General features: G+C 45.9%; 2 protein-coding genes across 2 annotated transcripts in view; one reads left to right on the top strand and one right to left on the bottom strand.

Moving 5' to 3' along the window:
- syn2b (synapsin IIb) overlaps positions 1 to 20949 on the bottom strand; it is a 497087-nt gene that overhangs the window by 131678 nt on the left and 344460 nt on the right.
- LOC119973965 (metalloproteinase inhibitor 3-like) overlaps positions 11443 to 20949 on the top strand; it is a 41490-nt gene continuing 31983 nt past the window's right edge. Inside the window, exon 1 of the mRNA XM_038812668.1 lies at positions 11443 to 11798. Coding sequence (XP_038668596.1) covers positions 11678 to 11798 — 121 coding nt within the window. The 5' untranslated portion in view covers positions 11443 to 11677. The remainder of the gene's footprint in view (positions 11799 to 20949) is intronic.

Genomic DNA, 20949 nt, shown 5'->3' with positions numbered 1-20949 from the left:
AATGCCAAATTTTAAATGATTGCAACATTTTAGACTATAGGAAAAAATGGGTGCTGATTGGTTAGCAATCCAGCTTTGAGTGGTTAATGCATTGTCATGGAAAAAGCAACGCCAGCTACAGGCTCCCTATTCGTGCAGGTAATTCAAAATAGGTGCAATGCTTGAACAAATTCCTTTTGTTTGCAGAGAATTTGGCTGATGTTCCCCAGCCGTTCACTGGCCCTGCTGGCAGTGCACCCCCACCTGCTGTTTCCTAGCAGCATGGAATGGCTTTGCTTGGATTTCCCATTGGCAGCGGCTGGGGGGCTGGAGAATCCCACCCTTTGTCTCAGAGTATGACAGTATGTCACTTCTAGTAAGCATAAATGAGTCACATTACGATTTTCATTTAATTTCATCTTTGATATTGAAGACCTATCTGCTATTTCCAACTTTATTTTATGCCGAATACATTGACAGGCCCACACACTGTTTTGATGACAATAATAGAAAAGATCAATATAGTGCCCATCAGGGAATGCTTGTATTTCTTCATCATAGTCAATGACCAACCCCCCCTGCCACAATCTGCCAGGCCCCCCATCAGACCCTCACGTCTTCGGCTTCCCACCCCATGCTGGCGAGAACCTGCAAACAGCTCATATGCATCAATTTGAATGCACGCCCCATTGTGCTCCGGCCCCCAGCGGGAACTCCCCTGGACAGGCTTTCGTTCAAGTACTGACAAATGCAGTCCTGGCACGATGGATCCCGTGGCGTGGGAAGTGGGGGGTCAAAGAGGTTAACCCTTTGAAATATGTGAGTGCGTTAGCCATGGTCCATTCGGTAGCACACTGACGTGCGAATCACACGGTCCTGTGTTCAAATCCCACTCCAGGGCTTTAGCACAAAAATCAAGGCTCACACTCCAACACAGCACTGAGGGAGTTCTACATTGTCAGAGGTGCAGTCTTTCAGGTGAAACATTAAACTGAGGCCCCATGTATGCTTGCTTGGGTGGATGTCAAAGCTGCAATGACAATTTTCAACATTTCATTGCTGTCTGTTTGAGCTTGTTGAGTGCAAGCTAGCTGCCCACATTTCCTACATTATAACAGTGACTACACTTAAAAAAAACTTAATGAACTGTTAAACTGTTGTGGGATTATTCTCCTGAGGTGGGTGAGTTGAGCCAGGAATTTTCCCAAACTCCTACTACTCATCTCGGTGATGAAAACCCAAGCCAATGTAACTGGAAAATAGGGCATGGGGAGGGGAGGTACTAACTTTAATTGGCAGATGAAAAATTGATACTAAATGAAGGAGCTGCTTGTTTTGCACCAAGCCCCAGTGGGAAAGAAAATGAGGCAGTGGAAAACAGATGGACAGTTCTTCATTGCTTATGGTAGAGGCTCAGTTGGGTTTGTGAGGGTTGGTGAGGGGGGAGGGTAGTAGCTTGCTGCATTTCAGTTGTTTGATTGCAAGAGTACAGGCCTCAAGCGCAAGAAAAGAATGATATGAAGAAAGGAAATGAGCAAAGGAAGACAGGCAGCAGTGAAAATAGAAAAAGCTGATGTGAAGGCCGATGACCTCTATTGAAACTATTTGGCTGAAAAGAATAAGCAACTAGAAGAGTGAAGAATGAGGCTATCTGAACATAAGAAATAAGAACAGGAGAAAGCCATCCAGCCTTTCGAGCATGGTCCACCATTCAAAGATTTCATGGCTGATCTACTACCACACCAATACTTTGAGCAGGGCGAATTGCCTACTCCTGCTCCAAGTTTCTATGCTTTCCTGCACAATTCCTGTATTCCTTGATGATTTTGATATGTAGAAACCTTGCTTGTTGGCCATAGATTTCAGAAGGATCAAATTAATTGCGGGGATAATTGATTTAATGAATTAGAATGGAAGACGATTAATGATACGTCAGGGAGTGATTTCACTGAAGCTTTGTGGAATTTGTTTTGGAGTCAACATTAATTTCACAAGAAATGATGAAATCATAATCGAAAATCAGTGGTCTCACTGAACAAAATGAATTTTCCAGCCCAACTTCATTGCAAAGAATTTATTAGTCTAATTATTATTTCTTTTAATGATGTTATCTATCCAGCTACTAAGTTATTGAAAGGTTATTTATCTGAACAAGTAATCTGTGGAAAAATGCTTACACAATGGTTAATTCAACATAGAAATGAATTCTATTAGAAAGTAATTTACCTGCAAGCAAGGAACAAGTCATTTGAAAAACTAAAGCGCACTAAAGTCAATCATAAGCTAAATTGAAGATTTGTTGAGTTGGGATTGTATGCACTCAGGCCCAAACATAAGGAAGTGCTGCAAGTCCTATGGTGAAAGGGTATTAACAAGTATCCTGAGCTCAGGAAATGTGCAGCAAACAGCAACAAATACAAAAAGAAACAAAGTCCTGAGCTATCGTATAAAAGATTAATAAGTAACGGTTGTGCAAAAACGTGCAAAATATGGAAAATATTGGATTTTTGCACTGAGTGCTGAATTTGGATGCATTTGAGTGCTATAGTGAGAGTTTGGTGACTGAGGGATATTAAGGGTTTATTTTTTATTTTTATCTAAAGTCGAGTCTTTCTTTTATTTAGTTAATTAACTTAAAAGTTGCTGTTTGGTTGAGAAGAAGGTGAATTTTCAATCAGCTTTCAACAAAGGTTCTACTTGTAACTAGTTACAGCTGGAGCTTGTTAATTAGTTAATTAGATTACGCCAGTTTTCAGAGGCTAGAGTCACAGTATAAATCTGAGCTAGTTACAGTGCAGATTTTGTTTGCACTGAGTGCTGAATTTGGGTGCACTTGAGTGCTATAATGAGAGTTTGGTGACTGAGGGAGCTAGGCGAGGAGGGAGTAAGGTGCTCCTTTTCATTTCATTTCTTCCATTTCCTCAAAGAGCGTGAAGGGAGCCGGGAGTTTACAGAGTGTACAGCTGACTGGGAGCAGAGTCAGAGAGCGGAGTTCCAGTTGGTCCACAGTGCAGCTGTATTCTGTAAGGTAAGAGGGGATGGAGGCTAGGGCAATTGCATGCTCCTCCTGTAGGATGTGGGTGGTGAGGGATACCACCGGTGTCCCCGCTGACTATACCTGCGGGAAGTGCACCCAACTCCAGCTCCTCAGAGACTGTGTTAGGGAACTGGAGCTGGAGCTGGATGAACTTCGGATCATCCGGGAGGCAGAGGGGGTAATAGAGAAGAGTTACAGGTAGGTAGACACATCCACAGTACAGGACAAGAGTAGCTGTGTTACAGTCAGGGGAAAGAAACGAACGGGCAGACAGTGTAGGGATCCCTCATGGCCATTTTGGATGCTGATGGGGGGGATGACCTACCGGGGGAAGGCCCTAGTGGCCAGGTCTCTGGTACTGAGTCTGGCTCTGGGGCACAGAAGGGAAGGGGGGAGAATAGAAAAGCAATAGTAATAGGAGACCCAATAGTTAGGGGAATAGGTAGGAGATTCTGTGGTCGCGAGCGTGTCTCCTGGAAGGTATGTTGCCTCCCGGGTGCAGGGCCAGGGATGTCTTGGATCGTGTCTTCAGGATCCTTAAGGGGGAGGGTGAGCAGCCAGAATTTGTACCAACGACGTAGGTAGGAAAAGGGGTGCGGATGTAATAAACGAGTTTAGGGAGTTAGGGTGGAAGTTAAAAGCCAGGACAGACAGAGTTGTCATCTCTGGTTTGTTGCCGGTGCCACATGATAGCGAGGCTAGGAATAGGGAGAGAGTGCAGTTGAACACGTGGCTGCAGGAATGGTGTAGGAGGGAGGGCTTTAAATATTTGGATAACTGGAGCGCATTCTGGGGAAAGTGGGACCTGTACAAGCAGTACGGGTTACATCTGAACCAGAGGGGCAAAAATATCCTGGGAGGGAGGTTTTCTAGTACTCTTCGGGAGGGTTTAAACTAATTTGGCAGGGGAATGGGAACTGGAATTGTAGTCCAGCAACTAAGGTAGCGGATGTTCAGGACGTCAAAGCGTGTAGTGAGGCAGTGGGGAAGGTAACACTGACAAAGGAGAGTACTTGCAGGCACGGAGATGGGTTGAAGTGTGTATACTTCAACGCAAGAAGCATCAGGAATAAGGTGGGTGAACTTAAGGCATGGATCGGTACTTGGGACTACGAAGTGGTGGCCATCACCGAAACTTGGATAGAAGAGGGGCAGAAATGGTTGTTGGAGGTTCCTGGTTATAGATGTTTCAATAAGTTTAGGGAAGGTGGTAAAAGAGGTGGTGGGGTTGCATTATTCATTAGAGATAGTATAACAGCTGCAGAAAGGCAGTTCGAGGAGGATCTGCCTACTGAGGTAGTATGGGTTGAAGTCAGAAATAGGAAAGGAGCAGTCACCTTGTTGGGAGTTTTCAATAGGCACCCCTCAATAGCAGCAGAGAGGTGGAGGAACAGACTGGGAAACAGATTTTGGAAAGGTGCAGAAGTCACAGGGTAGTAGTCATGAGTGACTTCAACTTCCCAAACATTGAGTGCAAACTCTTCAGATCAAATAGTTTGGATGGGGTGGTGTTTGTGCAATGTGTCCAGGAAGATTTTCTAACACAGTATGTAAATTGTCCGACCAGGGGTGAGGCCATATTGGATTTGGTAATGAACCAGGGCAAGTGATAGATTTGTTAGTGGGGGTGCATTTTGGAGGTAGTGACCACAATTCTGTGACTTTCACTTTAGTAATGGAGCGGGATAGGTGCGTGCAACAGGGCAAGGTTTACAATTGGGGGAAGGGTAAATATGATGCTGTCAGACAAGAACTGAAGTGCATAAGTTGGGAACATAGGCTGCCAGGGAAGGACACAATTGACATGTGGAACTTGTTCAAGGAACAGAAACTATGTGTCCTTGATATGTATGTCCCTGTTAGGCAGGGAAGAGATGGTCGAGTGAGGGAACCATGGTTGACAAGAGAGGTTGAATATCTTGTTAAGAGGAAGAAGGATACTTATGTAAAGCTGAAGAAACAAGGTTCAGACAGGGCACTGGAGGGATACAAGATAGCCAGGAGGAAACTGAAGAAAGGGATTAGGACAGCTAAGAGAGGGCATGAAAAATCTTTGGCGGGTAGAATCAAGGAAAACCCTAAGGCCTTTTACACATATGTGAGAAATATGAGAATGACTAGAGCGAGGGTGGGTCCGATCAAGGATAGTAGCAGGAGATTGTGTATTGAGTCAGAAGAGATAGGAGAGGTCTTGAACGAGTACTTTTCTTCAGTATTTACTAATGAGAGGGGCCATATTGTTGGAGAGGACAGCGTGAAACAAACTGGTAAGGTCGGAGATACTTGTTAGGAAGGAAGATGTGTTGGGCATTTTGAAAAACTTGAGGATAGACAAGTCCCCCGGGCCTGACGGGATATATCCAAGGATTCTATGGGAAGCGAGAGATGAAATTGCAGAGCCGTTGGCAATTATATTTTCATCCTCATTGTCAACAGGGGTGGTACCAGGGGATTGGAGAGTGGTGAATGTCGTGCCCTTGTTCAAAAAAGGGAATAGGGATAACCCTGGGAATCACAGGACAGTTAGTCTTACTTCGGTGGGAGGCAACATAATGGAAAGGGTGTTAACATGTACTAGATGCTGTGGTATGAAGAGGCAAGAGTTCAGCTCCTTTTTCACCAACACACCTTTAATGGTTCAAACTCACTCTGCACAGAACTCTACAGATCATCACAAGCTCCAGAGTCCACCTGAAGCCCCTTTACATATCAGTAACAATCATTGAACACTTAACATAAATGAGACAATCATTGAACACTTAACATAAATGAGACAAACTAATTGCAATGTCTCTTAACCCATTACTTAACAAAGGGTACTGAGGGATAGGATTTCTGATTAGGGATAGTCAGCACGGATTTGTGAGAGGTAGGTCTTGCCTCATAAGTCTTATTGAACTCTTTGAGGAGGTGACCAAGCACGTGGATGAAGGTAAAGCAGTGGATGTGGTGTACATAGCTTTTAGTAAGGCATTTGATAAGGTTTCCCATGGTAGGCTAATGCAGAAGGTAAGGAGGCATGGGATAGTGGGAAATCTGGCTAGTTGGATAACAAACCAGCTAACCAATAGAAGTCAAAGAGTGGTGGTGGATGGCAAATATTCAGCCTGGAGCCCAGTTACCAGTGGCATACCGCAGGGATCAATTCATTAATGACTTGGATGAGGGAGTTGAAGGGTGGGCTAGTAAATTTGCAGACGATACGAAGATTGGTGGAGTTGTGGATAGTGAAGAGGGCTGTTGTCGGCTGAAAAGAGACATAGATAGGATGCAGAGCTGGGCTGAGAAGTGGCAGATGGAGTTTAACCCTGAAAAGTGTGAGGTTGTCCATTTTGGAAGGACAAATATGAATGCAGAATGCAGGGTTAACGGTAGGGTTCTTGGCAATGTGGAGGAGCAGAGAGATCTTGGGGTTTATGTTCATAGATCTTTGAAAGTTGCCACTCAAGTGGATAGAGCTGTGAAGAAGGCCTATGGTGTGCTAGCGTTCATTAGCAGAGGGATTGAATTTAAGAGCCGTGAGGTGATGATGCAGCTGTACAAAACCTTGGTAAGGCCACATTTGGAGTACTGTGTGCAGTTCTGGTCACCTCATTTTAGGAAAGATGTGGAAGCTTTGGAAAAGGTGCAAAGGAGATTTACCAGGATGTTGCCTGGAATGGAGAGTAGGTTTTACGAGGAAAGGTTGAGGGTGCTCGGCCTTTTCTCATTAGAACGGAGAAGGATGAGGGGCGACTTGACAGAGGTTTATAAGATGATCAGGGGAATAGATAGAATAGACAGTCAGAGACTTTTTCCCTGTGTGGAACAAACCATTACAAGGGGACATAAATTTAAGGTGAATGGTGGAAGATATAGGGGGGATGTCAGAGGTAGATTCTTTACCCAGAGAGTAGTGAGGGCATGGAATGCACTGCCTGTGGAAGTAGTTGAGTCAGAAACATTCGAGACCTTCAAGCGGCTATTGGATAGGTACATGGATTACGGTAGAATGATGGGGTGTAGATTAATTTGTTCTTAATCCAGGACACAAATTCGGCACAACATCGTGGGCCGAAGGGCCTGTTCTGTGCTGTATTTTCCTATGTTCTATGTACTAATGAGGTTCAGGAATAGATATGTCAGGTGGCACAGGGCAGCATGATGGCACAGTGGCTAGAACTGCTACCTCACAATGCCAAAGACCCGGGTTCAATTCTGATCTTGGGTGACTGTCTGTGTGGAGTTTGAACGTTCTCCCTGTGTCTGCGTGGGTTTCCTCTGGGTGCTCCAGTTGCCTCCCACAGTCCAAAGATATGCAAGTTAGAAGGATTGGCCATGCTAAATTGCCCCTTAGTGTCCAGAGATGTGGAGGTTAAGTTGCGTTACGGGGATAGGACAGGAGAGTGCTCTTTCAGAGGGTCGGTGCAGCCTTGATGGGCCAAGTGGCCCCCTTCGGCACTGAAGGGATTCTTTGGTTCCAGTACTGCAGTGAATGCTACTTTTCAATCAGCTAGGAAGACGTCCACAGAGCTAGATAATCGACAATCGATGTAGATGCTCTTTGTCGATAAACAAATTCTACCACAGGGAAGGGTTTATCTTGTGTCCCAGCCTCAAACTAATAAAAGCTGGTCTCATCTTTGGTTGGCAGGGATCAATTGTTCTGATCTTTGGCCCAGTGAATCTCCTTTTCCCAAGCACAAGAACCAGGAGAAGGAATAGAGACCTGTTACTCAGGTGTCCACCCCCTTTACAAGACCTCAGGACTTTCAAGGATTTCTAGTGTGATTGTGGAGCTAAGCTGGTCACAGGTTCATACTCTGATTTTGTAGAGAAGTATGAAGAGAGGTTCTTGTCTTGCAGCATCAATTTCCTATCATCATGCTGGGAACCACAAGAAACCTAGCAGTCAGCCATAATGGTGAGAGAATGGAAAGCTCACTCACCTCCAATTAATGCCGCATTAGTGTGTGATCACATCCTTGTAATGCAGCGACGAGAATTATTTACAGTAATCTAGCTGTGGCTTAATTAGTGTTTTATATAGCATTTTACATACTATGCTTTGGCTAATAAAGGAAAGTATTCCCCCTGCCTTCTTAACTATCTTATCCACCTATTCTGCCACTGCGGAGATCTTCCTCCACACTTCTCAATTATTGTGTATTGTTGCTGTATCGAAATACATAGGACAGAATTTTACTCTTCCCCCCCCGCGGCGGGTTCTGAGACAGGGCCGGCGGGATGGATGGGATTCTTCCCGGGAACCTGCTCGTCCAAACCCTACACCATTTCGTGCTTGGACAGGCAGAATCTCGGGCGGGAAAACCTCCCTTTTATGTATTCAGGCCTTTAAGTGGCCACTCAAGGAGCTTTTCCAACCCAGCCTCAATATTTGTGCTAGCGGGAGTGGGTGTGGGTAGGGTGGAAAACTTGGGGTGCCCTTCCATCCGGGACCATTGAGCCCGGGGCCATCTTCCTCCATGGCTTATGCCCCAACACCATGGCTTCCCCCCTCCCAATCCCCCAGGGTGTCCTCTACCCTCCCTCTCCGGTTCCCGGGACTTAGCTTCCCAATGGTCCTGGACTTTGTTCCAGGCGGAATGCTGCAGTACCACCTCAGACCTCTGCAGCGCTGTGCCTGGTTGAATAGAAGAGCTGTCGGCCATTCTGATTGGCTAACGGTGGGACTTCCTTCCAAAGGTGGATGGAGGTCCCGATCACTGCTAATCAATGCTCAAATGAGCATTAAATGGCAGTGGTGGGGGGTTTTGCAATCAGCAGTCATGCGTTACACACCGATCAGGGTGTACTAGCTAGATGGATAAAGAACTGGATGGGCAACAGGAGACAGAGAGTAGTGGTGGAAGGGAGTGTCTCAAAATGGAGAAAGGTGACTACTGGTGTTCCACAGGGATCCGTGCTCGGACCACTGTTGTTTATGATATACATAAATGATCTGGACGAAGGTATAAGTGGTCTGATGAGCAAGTTTGCAGATGATACTAAGATTGGTGGAGTTGCAGATAGCGAGGCGGACTGTCAGAGAATACAACAAAATATAGATAGATTGGAGAGTTGGGCAGAGAAATGGCAGATGGAGTTCAATCCAGGCAAATGTGAGGTGATGCATTTTGGAAGATCTAACTCAAGAGCAGACTATATGGTCAATGGAAGAGTCCTGGGGAAAATTGATGTACAGAGAGATCTGGGAGTTCAGGTCCATTGTACCCTGAAGGTGGCAACACAGGTCGATAGAGTGGTCAAGAAGGCATACAGCATGCTTGCCTTCATCGAACGGGGTATTGAGGACAAGAGTCGGCAGGTCATGTTATAGTTGTATCGTACTTTAGTTAGGCCACATTTGGAATATTGCGTGTAGTTCTGGTCGCCACATTACCAGAAGGATGTGGATGCTTTAGAGAGGGTGCAGAGGAGGTTCACCAGGATGTTGCCTGGTATGGAGGGTGCTAGCTATGAAGAAAGGTTGAGTAGATTAGGATTGTTTTCATTGGAAATACGGAGGTTGAGGGGAGACCTGATTGAGGTCTACAAAATTATGAGAGGTATGGACAGGGTGGATAGCAACAAGCTTTTTCCAAGAGTGGGGGTGTCAATTACAAGGGGTCACGATTTCAAGGTGAGAAGGGAAAAGTTTAAGGGAGATGTGCGTGGAAAGTTTTTTACGCAGAGGGTGGTGGGTGCCTGGAATGCTTTGCCAGCGGAGGTGGTAGAGGCGGGCACGATAGCATCATTTAAGATGCATCTGGACAGATATATGAACGGGTGGGGAACAGAGAGAAGTAGACCTTGGAAAATAGGCAACAGGTTTAGATAAAGGATCTGGATCGGCGCAGGCTAGGAGGGCCGAAGGGCCTGTTCCTGTGCTGTAATTTTCTTTGTTCTTGATTCCCGGGATGGCAGGCGCTGATTGCTCGCCATCCTTAAAATCCTGCCCATTATCCCACACTTCTGATTTAACTATGTTTGCCAATCAATCCATGATAGAACATAGAACACAGAACATACAGTGCAAAAGGGGGCCATTCAGCCCATTGAGTCTGCACCGACCCACTTAAGCCCTCACTTCCACCCTATCCCCGTAACCCAATAACCCCTTCTAACCTTTTTGGACACTAAGGGCAATTTAGCACGACCAATCCACCTAACCTGCACGTCTTTAGACTGTGGGAGGAAACCGGAGCACCCGGAGGAAACCCACGCAGACACGGGGAGACTCAGCCCAGACAGTGACGCAGCGGGGAATGGAACTTGGGACCCTGGCGCTTTGAAGCCTATCTGTGCTATCCACTGTGCTACCGTGCTGCCCACAGGATATCTTCCTGCAGCCTACAGATTTCTTCCCCACTATCAACCAGGTAACTAAATTTTGTATCCTGATAAAAAAAAATCTAAATCAAGGTTTGTGAGAAGGCGATAATGTGATAGCATCACCCATGCTGTTTTCTGCAACAAATTAAAAGGTTTAATTTTAAAGAAAAGCACAAGTTCACATTGCATCCAAAATAGTGCTTGCTGCAGTGTAAAATTATTATAACGCAATCAAGATAAGAGTTTGAATGGGATCTGTGGAGAGATTCTTCCTGGAGCCTAGCTCGGCTAATAACCAACTTCCCCATGTGGCTATGTCACCTTTAGGAGGAGAGGTAACTGTATTGTAACCCTGACACCTTATCCCACATAGCCAGTTGCACTTCAGTTCCTTATTGATGTACTAAAAGAATTGAAAACCCAGAAAAGAATTCTATTCATGCCTCATGATCCTGTTAGTGGATTATTTTCTGAAATGCATTTTTGAATTGATCACAGATATTTCCAAACCACAGACAGCCATTTTTAACTAGTGATTTTTTGTTTTTGTTTCTTTGACCTACCATACTGCAGGAATTAGGAAGTAATGTCACCAGTAACTGCTGACATATTATTGCAATATGCAATATTAAACTCCTGACTGGCGAATTCAATATTGTGGAAAGCAGGTTACTCTTTCTAGATCTTCAACAATCGGTTAAATGAAGCTGTTCATGAAACAACTAATGATAATTTTCAAAGATTTGACCTATCAAAGAATTGACAAATTAAAATTAATTTTAGAATAATATAATTAAAAACAATCTGTAGGAATGCTTTTTAAAAATTATATCTTAAGTTGCATTATTTAAAACATGTACACGAGTCAAGGTTAATATTATTGAAATTTTTTAATGTTTTAAATTTGAAAATAATTTAAAGAGCTATGCTTCTTCCTCCGAGAGGTTGCATTGTCACAGCAATTATACTAATCATAAGAAATGTTTGGAGAAATCACCTGAAATGACCGGTCTGTGTGGGAGTTGGAGTCCAACAACATGCTTTCGTACAGGATCTCAAGCAGTGACAGGCTATTTGCTTCATGGGAAGGCGGAGTTTGAAGGAAGTCACAGGACCATAAATATGAGGGTCCACTGTGGTGGAAGTGGGAAATCAGGCTGCTCAGGCAGAGAACCTTAAACAAGATTGCTGCATCGTGTTACTGCAGAACAAGCTTCTCATCTTCCTATCACTCCTGCTGCAGGCAAAAGAAGTTTACTGAGACGCTCCTCCACGAGGTTAGGTCTTCACATACAACCTCTGCTGAGCAGAAAGACTTTGTGTATTGTGTGTATAATATAGGACAACATGAATACCCCGGTGACTGGCTTGCTCCTCTCAATTCTGACTCTGAGGCTTCAGGAGGTCGTGAATGGATGTACCTGCCTCCCAGTTCACCCACAAATAGCATTTTGTAACTCTGATATAGGTAAGTCAAATGCTCTAACTAATTCCATATTTCCACCATTGTGACTAATGTTTGTCTTTAATTAAATATTTGAAGACTTTCAGACTGGGGGGGGGCGATGGGGGGATATATAATCAGCTTACTTCAGCAATGTAGAGAGCGTAATAAATATTGGAGGAGGAGTCCTATCAAATCAAATGTCACTTTCTGAAGCTTAATTATTATTTCATTCATAGGAAATGCAACCTTTTAATACACGGCTTAAAACAAAGGGTTTTAATATTTTTTAAATATTACTCTAAAAAAAGTAACGGTTTTCAATCTGTCATTGGATATCTGCCAAACACTTCTCACAATAAATGTAAAAAATTTAAAAACAGCATTTGCATTTCTTTGGGACAGACAGTTCTCTCTGCATACTGATTAGCTGTCCTTAATATTCAGATAGATAGGCCTATGTGCAAATTAAAAATCCTAATCTTTGATTCAGATAATTCAGTCTGTAATTCGTATTTCATAAAGCAACTGTCTAATCCCCTTTGTAAACTTTGAGTGTACAAGACCGTTTGAATACTGACTGATCTGATGATAGCAACGACTGGTTGCCAACCCAGGCGCTTTTCGTTCTGTGGCAGGAACCGTTAACCTAGTTTTTCCCCAGTTTGGCTAGATGTCATTATACTAAAATAAAGGCTGTTGAACTATCTCAAACCAAAATCTGATCATAACTGCTACTAAAATCGGAAACAACTGATGGGGTAAAAAAAAATAATATTTAACAAGATGTCTAATCGTCTCGGTGGGGTGAACTGAGTTTATAATGAATAGGGATAATTCAGTCAATGTTTAATTCTGCGAGACCACCGCAACTTTTGCTTTTTCTGTGTCTGTTCTTTATGGTTGCAAGCAGGGGAATTGATTAAACCTGGGCCAAGCACCTTTTACTGTCCATTTTCTTTGAAGTGATTAGTAGTGTTGCACTCAGGGACAGCTTGACAATGTAGCTTTTGTTCCATGAGCCTGTCCCTTCAATAGCCTTCAGCCAGCACACAGCATGCCAAACTAGACTAAAGCTGCACATAAACTGACAGCCGAAAGATTCTTTGGCACTTTGGCGTGTGATATTTAGTATTTGTCTAAATTGCAGTGCCACAACACAGATACAAAACTCTGACCTAAAATTGAGTTTTTAATAATCATTCTCAGACAGGTTACACCACTCATAAGAATCAACAGAAGTACATACTTGTATTCCATGATTTGTTTTTTCATTTGATAAAGTATCCATTAATGTTAATTTACAACATTCTTTACTGTAACCGAGTCTGAGTCTGTTTTGAGACAGTCTTGGGGTTTTGTTTTAATGCACTATCTTTTCAGTTTGCTTAACAAAGCTATCCTCTGAACACAATTCAACATAATGGAATTTTTTTGGGCTCCTCTTTGGGAACCTTAGCAAAGGAATGGAAATAGTCCCAAATCTTGCAAGAGAGAAAAGATTCCTCCAAAGCCCAGGATAAGATTAATAAATGCAGCCACTAACAAACATAAGAAAATGCAAAAAAAAAAATAATCTGTAACGTTTTATCCTAAAGATGACAAACCAACTTTGGGTGCAGACATTTTTGTTTAATTCCTCCTTTTTCCTTTGGGCCAATAACACTAAATGCCTTTTTTCGAGCGCAAATCATTAGATTCTCAGGGCAAAAGTTTGTTTCCCTCTAATCCAAAAATCTGCATTCAATAATTAAACAAAGTCACCGTGGTGCAAAGGAGAAACAGGGGTTACGTGTGATGTTACTGGTTTTGCATCAGACTATCCCTTGTGTGAATACAGAAGTCTATTGCTGCTGGTCATCAAAAGGTCTGGCTTCTTCTTACATATCAAAGAAGTTTATGTGTATGCGTCAGGTACTTATTCCTCCTGTAGGCATTCTTACTTTGTGCAGAGTGAAAAAGGACAGAATTCAAACTGCCTTTGTTTTACATTTAATCATGTAGCAAGCTTTTAGCTGTGGTCTTTGCCCATCGAGTCTGCACAAGCCCACTTAAACCCTCACTTCCACCCTATCACCGTAACCGCTCCTCACCTTTTTCGTCACTAAGGCAATTTATCATGGCCAATCCACCTAACCTGCACATCTTTGGTCTGTGGGAGGAAACCAGAGCACCCGGAGGAAACCCACGCAGACATGGGGAGAACGTGCAGACTCCGCACAGATAGTGACCCAGCAGGGAATCGAACCTGGGACCCTGGCGCTGTGAAGCCACAGTGCTATCCACTTGTGCTACCATGCTGCCCCCAAAGTTTACAAAGGGGGTAACAGCTAAGGCAAAACCCACAAGCATCTTCATTAAAACTCTGCTTTACCAGCAGTGGGCCAGATTATTAACTGCAAATGATTTGATATATTCATTAATACTTGAACAAGAATGTCATGGTAACTTATCTCTTGCATGATAACCGTCTACAGTTTCAGCAGTTTGATAGATTTAAATTCACCGCTATAGAATTTTAAAATGATTTAGCAAACACAATTTTTACCATAATTAATGTGGAAATTGGACGTGCCTTCCAATAATCACAGTTAAGTGCTGAAATGAGGTAGTTTCTGTCTGTGATACTGTGCTTCTCCAGAAGCTAAGCAATAAATGTATTCCAATCTCTGACCCGTCAGTTAAATACATTGAAAAGTGTGAAGGTGTATTTACCCTCCAGTGTCAATACCTTTTAACGCCTCGTAAGTCTGAATTATTACCATTTTGTCAACCACTGAGAATTGAATTTTACAAGCCTGGAATCCCATTCCTTTAGTTTTTAGCGGTAATGGGATATTTAAAAAAAAATAGATTTTTCTTTTCACTTTCTCTTTCTGTCTCTTAATCCCATACTTTTTGCTCTTTTCATTTCATTTTCTATACCTGACTCGACATTAAATTTAATATTCTAACTGATGCTTCTCTGTCAGCAAAGGCGGGGCGGGGGGGGGGGGGGGGGGGGGGTTTTCCAAGGGCAAGAGGTATAGATTCAAGTGCATCCAGGGAGTTAAGCTCTGACAGTGCCACTGGATCAGTGGTCTGAAATCTCTAGGATTCATTGGGATAGGTTTGAAGCTGATATTAGGAACAACCTATGAAATATTGGGGAAGTAATTAAATATTCAAATAGGTCATTAAGCACTGGATTAACCTTCAATTCCATCCTGTCTGTTTCCCAACATCTGAGCAAATCATCGGGGTCATCAAGACGAGTGAAGGGCAGGGAGCGCTTCTGCACTGAGACTGACAGGGTTCGAAGGTTTTGGTCAGTGAAAATTAAGATCTCCATCCAGGCCAGGGTGAGAGGCTGCTGCTAAAGCAATTCTTCTCTTAGAGAGAGCTATCGTTACTTGACAGGCAATTGCCATCTTTTTGCAAGGCACTTCATCTGTTTACCACTTCACTCCCCCTCGTTTGCACGTCCCTCATGCCAGCCTTCACCATGACATGGGAGTAGCTTATGCAGCTCTAGCTTCCACCTCTGATGAGGGATAAGAAAAGCAACGGCACCACCATCTGCAGCAGTAGCATCAGCTGCCTTCTCTTCAAAAGGACATATGCGTGAACCACTCCAGCACTGTGCTGGCCCCCTGTGGGGGCCAGAATAGGTTGTGCCCGGGACCTGTTTGCGCCGTCGTGAAACGCGACGGCATTCACGATGGCGAGGGCACTTAGTCCCGGGAGTGGAGAATACCGCCCATGGAGTGTAGTGCTACAACAATAGAGAAGATACGTAGAGAGATCAGTTCAGTCCAGAAGAGAGTCATTCAGGCATCAGGTAACAGCTGGGAAGAAGCCGTTTTTGAACCTGTTAGTGCGTGTTCTCACACTTTTTATCTCCTGCCCGAAGGAAGAGGTTGGAAGAGAGAATAACCTGGTTGAGAATGGTCTTTGATTATGCTGTCCACTTTCCCAAGGCAACAGGAGGTGTAGACAGGGTGAATGGCTGGCAGGCCGGTTCTCGTGATGGACTGGGCTGTGTTCACAACTCTCTGTAGTTTCTTACGGTGTTAGGCTGAGCTGTTGTCATACCAGGCTGTGATGCAGCCAGATAGGATATTTTCTATGGTGCATGTTTAAAATTTTTTAAGAGTCAATGGGCGAGGAGCACCAGTGCTCAGTACTCAGCAGACAGGCAGGGATCAGATTGTGGAATAGAATAAGGAGCACCGGTGCATCGCTCAGTGGGTCATTATCAGACCTTTGCCCTCAACGGTGACCTGCTGGTAGTTACGACACAGTTTCAACACCCAGTAGTGATCTTACACCGACCCTGGGGGGAGGAGAATGGTGGGTTGGGGGGGGGGGGGGGGGCGCGATGGTGGGGGCGGGGGGGGGGGGAAGCTGAGGGAATGGGTAAGGGGCAGAAAGGTGGTTGGAGAGAGGGGGATGGATGGACGGGGCATCTCCTTGTTATCCTCCTCCTCGGAGCTGGCCACATGTTTCTCCACCTCCAAAATGTCGCCCCACCCCTGTGCCAGGTTGTGGAGGACACAGCAGACTGCCATAAAGTGGCCGTCCTCTGGGGGGGTTATACTGCAGTGCAACACCAGTGCGGCCGAGGCATAGGAACCACATCTTGAGGAATCCGATGCATCGCATAATGACAGCCAGGTGGCAGCATGGGCCTCATTGTATCTGGTCTCCGCAATGGTCACCAGCCTCTGTACTGGCATCATGAGTTAGTTACTCTTATCCCTTATCCACCAAGAGCCCACCATCCTGGGCTGGTCCTCAAAAACGCTGGGAATGTCCGACTGCCCTAGGATGTAGCTGCCATGCACACTCCCTGGGAAACGTGTACACAGGTGCATGATCTTTATGTGGTGCCCACACACCAGCTGAATGTTCAGGGAGCATGGTAGCACAGTGGTTATCACTGCTGCTTCACAGTGCCAGGGACCAGGGTACAATTCCCGGCTTGGGTCACTGTCTGCGGAGTCTGCACTTTCTCCCCGTGTCTGCGTGGGTTTCCTCCGGGTGCTCCGGTTTCCTCCCACAGTCCAAAAATGTGCAGGTAAGGTGGATTGGCCATGATAAATTGCCCTTAGTGACCAAAAAAGGTTACTGGGTTTCAGGGATAGGGTGGATATGTGGGCTTGGGTAAAGTGCAGATGAGATGGGTCGAATGGCCTCCTTCTGCACTGTAAATTATATGATTCTATGATGAGTGGAACCACTTCCTGTTGATGTAGGACACTCCCTGATGGCTCGGTGAAGCAATGCGACACGCCTGACACCTATCATCCCCTGGAACTGGGGCATCTCATCGATGGCAGAGAAACCTGCTGCTGGGGCATTCTGTTGGGCTTGGTCCATGTCATAATTTATATAGTTTGATGCCCGGGCAGACAGGGCATCTGCGATTTCACGGATGCATTTGTGGGCTGTAGCATGTGCTTGCAACACAAGTCCTCGATTGAGCGCTGTCATAGAACATAGAACATAGAACAGTACAGCACAGAACAGGCCCTTCGGCCCTCAATGTTGTGCCGAGCCATGATCACCCTACTCAAACCCACGTATCCACCCTATACCCGTAACCCAACAACCCCCCCTTAACCTTACTTTTATTAGGAGACTACGGGCAATTTAGCATGGCCAATCCACCTAACCCGCACATCTTTGGACTGTGGGAGGAAACCGGAGCACCCGGAGGAAACCCACGCACACAGGGGGAGGACGTGCAGACTCCACACAGACAGTGACCCAGCCAGGAATCGAACCTGGGACCCTGGAGCTGTGAAGCATTTATGCTAACCACCATGCTACCCTGCTGCCCCTCATGATCCTGAGGCCTAGATGTTCAGGGCTGCAGTGACTTTGACAGCCACTTGGAGTGGATGTCCTCCTCCTCCATTTAGTGCCAGGTCTGTAAGGACATGACACATGTGCCGCATCGTTCCCTTGTGGAAGCGGAGCCTCGCTGTCCGTCATCTGTTTGAAAGACCCAAAATGCCTGTACACCTTGGGCCGTCGCCGGCCTCCCCCTCTGGTTTCCTCCCTGGCCTGATGGGCGGCCTGGTCCGCAAGGTGTGGGGCGGGGCCCTGCACATGAGCAGCCACCTTGAGTCTCTATCAATGCTGCTGACGCCGCCTCCTCCGGCTTCTGGCCACCTGGCCTGCCAGCAGCACCATGAGGGCAGCTTGCGTGGGTCCAATATATCATCCATTCCCTATAATATCTGCAAGGAATTGGGAGAGGATGGGAGACTGACAACCAGCAGTGTCTTCCACCCCGGGACCCTACAGTCCCCCCATTGCCATCCCCTCATCTGGCATACACTGCCCATGCATCGCCAGCCGCAGCGGGGACCCCTACTCACCGGACCCCACACCCTGCACCACAGACACCTAAATGTAACATGAGCTGGACCGGACGCTGATCCCCCCGGGGCGCAAATACCCACCCTCGTGTCACAGAAGTGTTCCTGGCGCTGGAACCAGGCCCCTGGGTGTTCAGATGTTGGCCGCTGCCATCAGTGGTGTTGCTTCCTTCAGTGTTCAGGCACAGTGCACAGGCATCATGGTCTGATTGGGATGCTAGGTATTAACTGCCACATGCTACATGGCATGCCTATCTACGGGAATACACTTAGGATGTGTGAACTGCTCACTTAACTACGATTGCCAATTCCCAATTAGCAATCGCCATCAGCCCTGTGGCCAGAGGCCTCCGCAGTCAGTGGGAGTAATGGGTGGTAGGTGGGGCAGATGGGCAGGGGCTGGGGTTGCCTTGGAACAGGACCACACAATCCAAGGGGTTACATGGCGGACAGGCGGGCACGGAGACGCCATCGCACCACCACCACTCCCAGCCCAGCCCAGTCTAAGCCATAGGTGGCCAATCCCTTGCTCCGTGCCATTATTGGCCACTAGGCAAATCAATCAAACCAAGTCATCACTGATGTAGACCAGTCTGCATCACCAGCCTAAAACAGTACAGCCTTTCAGATACTTCTGTTTGAATTAAAGACAATGGCCACTGTTCCCTTCCACATGAATTAAAGGTACAGGCTATCTTAAAGATGCATGTCCATAAATCATCCGTGGATCAAAATTGTAACAGCAAAAATAAAAGGGGTGGGCGCCACGCTCTCCCATCTCCAAGGCAAACATGTCCACCAGGGACATGTAAGATGCAGCCCAACATTTCCAATTTCACCCTTCTTCAGAACGGAAGACACAGATTGATTTGGGTTTAGCATTATAGAACATTCAAATTTTGAATAATTTTTACCACTTGTTTTGCTTTGCCTTTTGAAAATAATATAAATGTTATCAGACATTTGCATTAGCTCAAATGAATCATTTGAGTTTCCTTCAGCTTCAAAAGGTAAATGCAAACATAGCTTCAAAATAACTTCAAAGTCTAAAAGACGTTTGCCGCATGCATTGTGACATGAGTGCTTCATCAAAAGTAAAGGGGCAGCACCCAAAGCTGTTCTTTCCTCAGAACAAAGATGCAGACTCCGAAAACAATGTGGTTAGCGAAACAGCTGTTACCCTGACCAAATGAATCCCTGCAGAGCTAGAAAAATAAACAATCCGATTCAATGCTTTGAAGTTCCAGCGAGCTGTCAATCATAATGCTTTTAGCAGGCATTGGAGTGTGAATTTCATTGTAAATAATCCAGTTCAAAGCATTCAGCCTCCTAGCCGTACACACTGACTTCAACATTTGAAAAGGCATTAGAATTGATAGGTGATAACCACTTCAAAGGTTCACACCACGTTCACCTCCATCTCACAGACCTTTAAATTTGGCATACTAACAAATTTTTTTTAAGGGTTTGGGGTACATATGGGATCACTTTCATTTTATTATTCAGGATGTATTTTTATGAGATAATGAGTGACTGGTATAATGGTTTAGGGGTACATTTTAGAACATTTTCATTTTATTATGGGAAAGCTTTAACTTTTTTTACCCTGGTGGTTATTATTGGAAGGATACTTACCAGCTTGCAACCCGTTGGACCTCAGGGTGCCTGGTTGGCACTGCTAAGGGACAGGGGCTGAAAGGGGGAATGGGAGCACGTAGACTCCAGAATGGAAAATCCTGGCCTCCATGTCATTAAGCAAATGACAAGCTTGGATGCAATGAGGCCCAATTTTGGGAACAAAATGTTTTGCGTTCCACCATCATCTGAAAAATGTCAGGTACTTTTTCAGGCATCCCTGGCAGCTGTCCATAATAGGCATCAGACCATATGTAAATGTGGGCTCTCATGCCTTGTTTTAAGTCCCCTCACAGAAGTAAGGATCCTTCAGTTGCAAAAAGAGCAGTCCCTCTCTAATGTAAGTATTGTCTTAAAATAATTTTATGGACCTTCCTGTGGAGCCAAGATCCTCCTGGATCACAACACTATTGTCAGCACAATCTATTCCCCTCCCGCCGTAACTATCGCATCCATCATGGACCTGTAGCCTAAAATTAGTTGCTGCAAAAGGTTCAGCTGCCACTGGTGGTCCGACAGAGCCCTGCAGTTCACCTATATTATTTAGATGAAGCCCGCAATCTACTTCAGCCCAGGTTCAGGTCTCCAGGTGTGGACACTTGCTGGCTCCGAAGTGCTGGTCCTGGGCCTGAAAACAGGCCCTGACTAGTTTCGACCTCATTGCTGGCACACAATTAAAATGATGGGCGGGATTCTCCGAGTCCCGTGCTGGGCCGGAGAATCGCCACAACCGTGCCATGCCGCCCCGACACCGGCACGCGATTCTCCGAGGAGCGGAGAATCGGCGCCATTTGCGCCGCCGCATTTGGCACGACGCCGGTCGCAGGCTGCTATCCGTGGCTGGGCCGCCGATTCACCAGCCTTGATGGGCCGAGCGGCTGCACAGAAACGGCAGAGTCCCGCCGCCTCCGTCCACACCTGCCCGCAGCCGACGGGAACTCTGTGCGCAGGGTCGGGGGGTGGCCTGTGACGGGGGGAGGGGGGGGGGGGCTCCCGCGATCGGGGCCCACCGATCAGCGGGCCGGTCTCTCCAGCCCCAGCCCCTGAATCCCCACGCCATGTTGCATCGGGGCCGGTGCGTTGAGGTAGTCCCCAGCGTATGCACGGGTTGGCGCGGCGCCCAGTTGGTGCCGGGAAGGGAGGCTGGAGCGGCGTGAACCTCTCGAGCGCCA

The sequence above is a fragment of the Scyliorhinus canicula genome, chromosome 11 (assembly GCF_902713615.1).
Source record: "Scyliorhinus canicula chromosome 11, sScyCan1.1, whole genome shotgun sequence".
Lineage (NCBI taxonomy): Eukaryota > Metazoa > Chordata > Chondrichthyes > Carcharhiniformes > Scyliorhinidae > Scyliorhinus > Scyliorhinus canicula.
The sequence above is the reverse complement of the archived record's forward strand: the minus strand, read 5'-3'. Positions and strand labels throughout refer to the sequence as shown.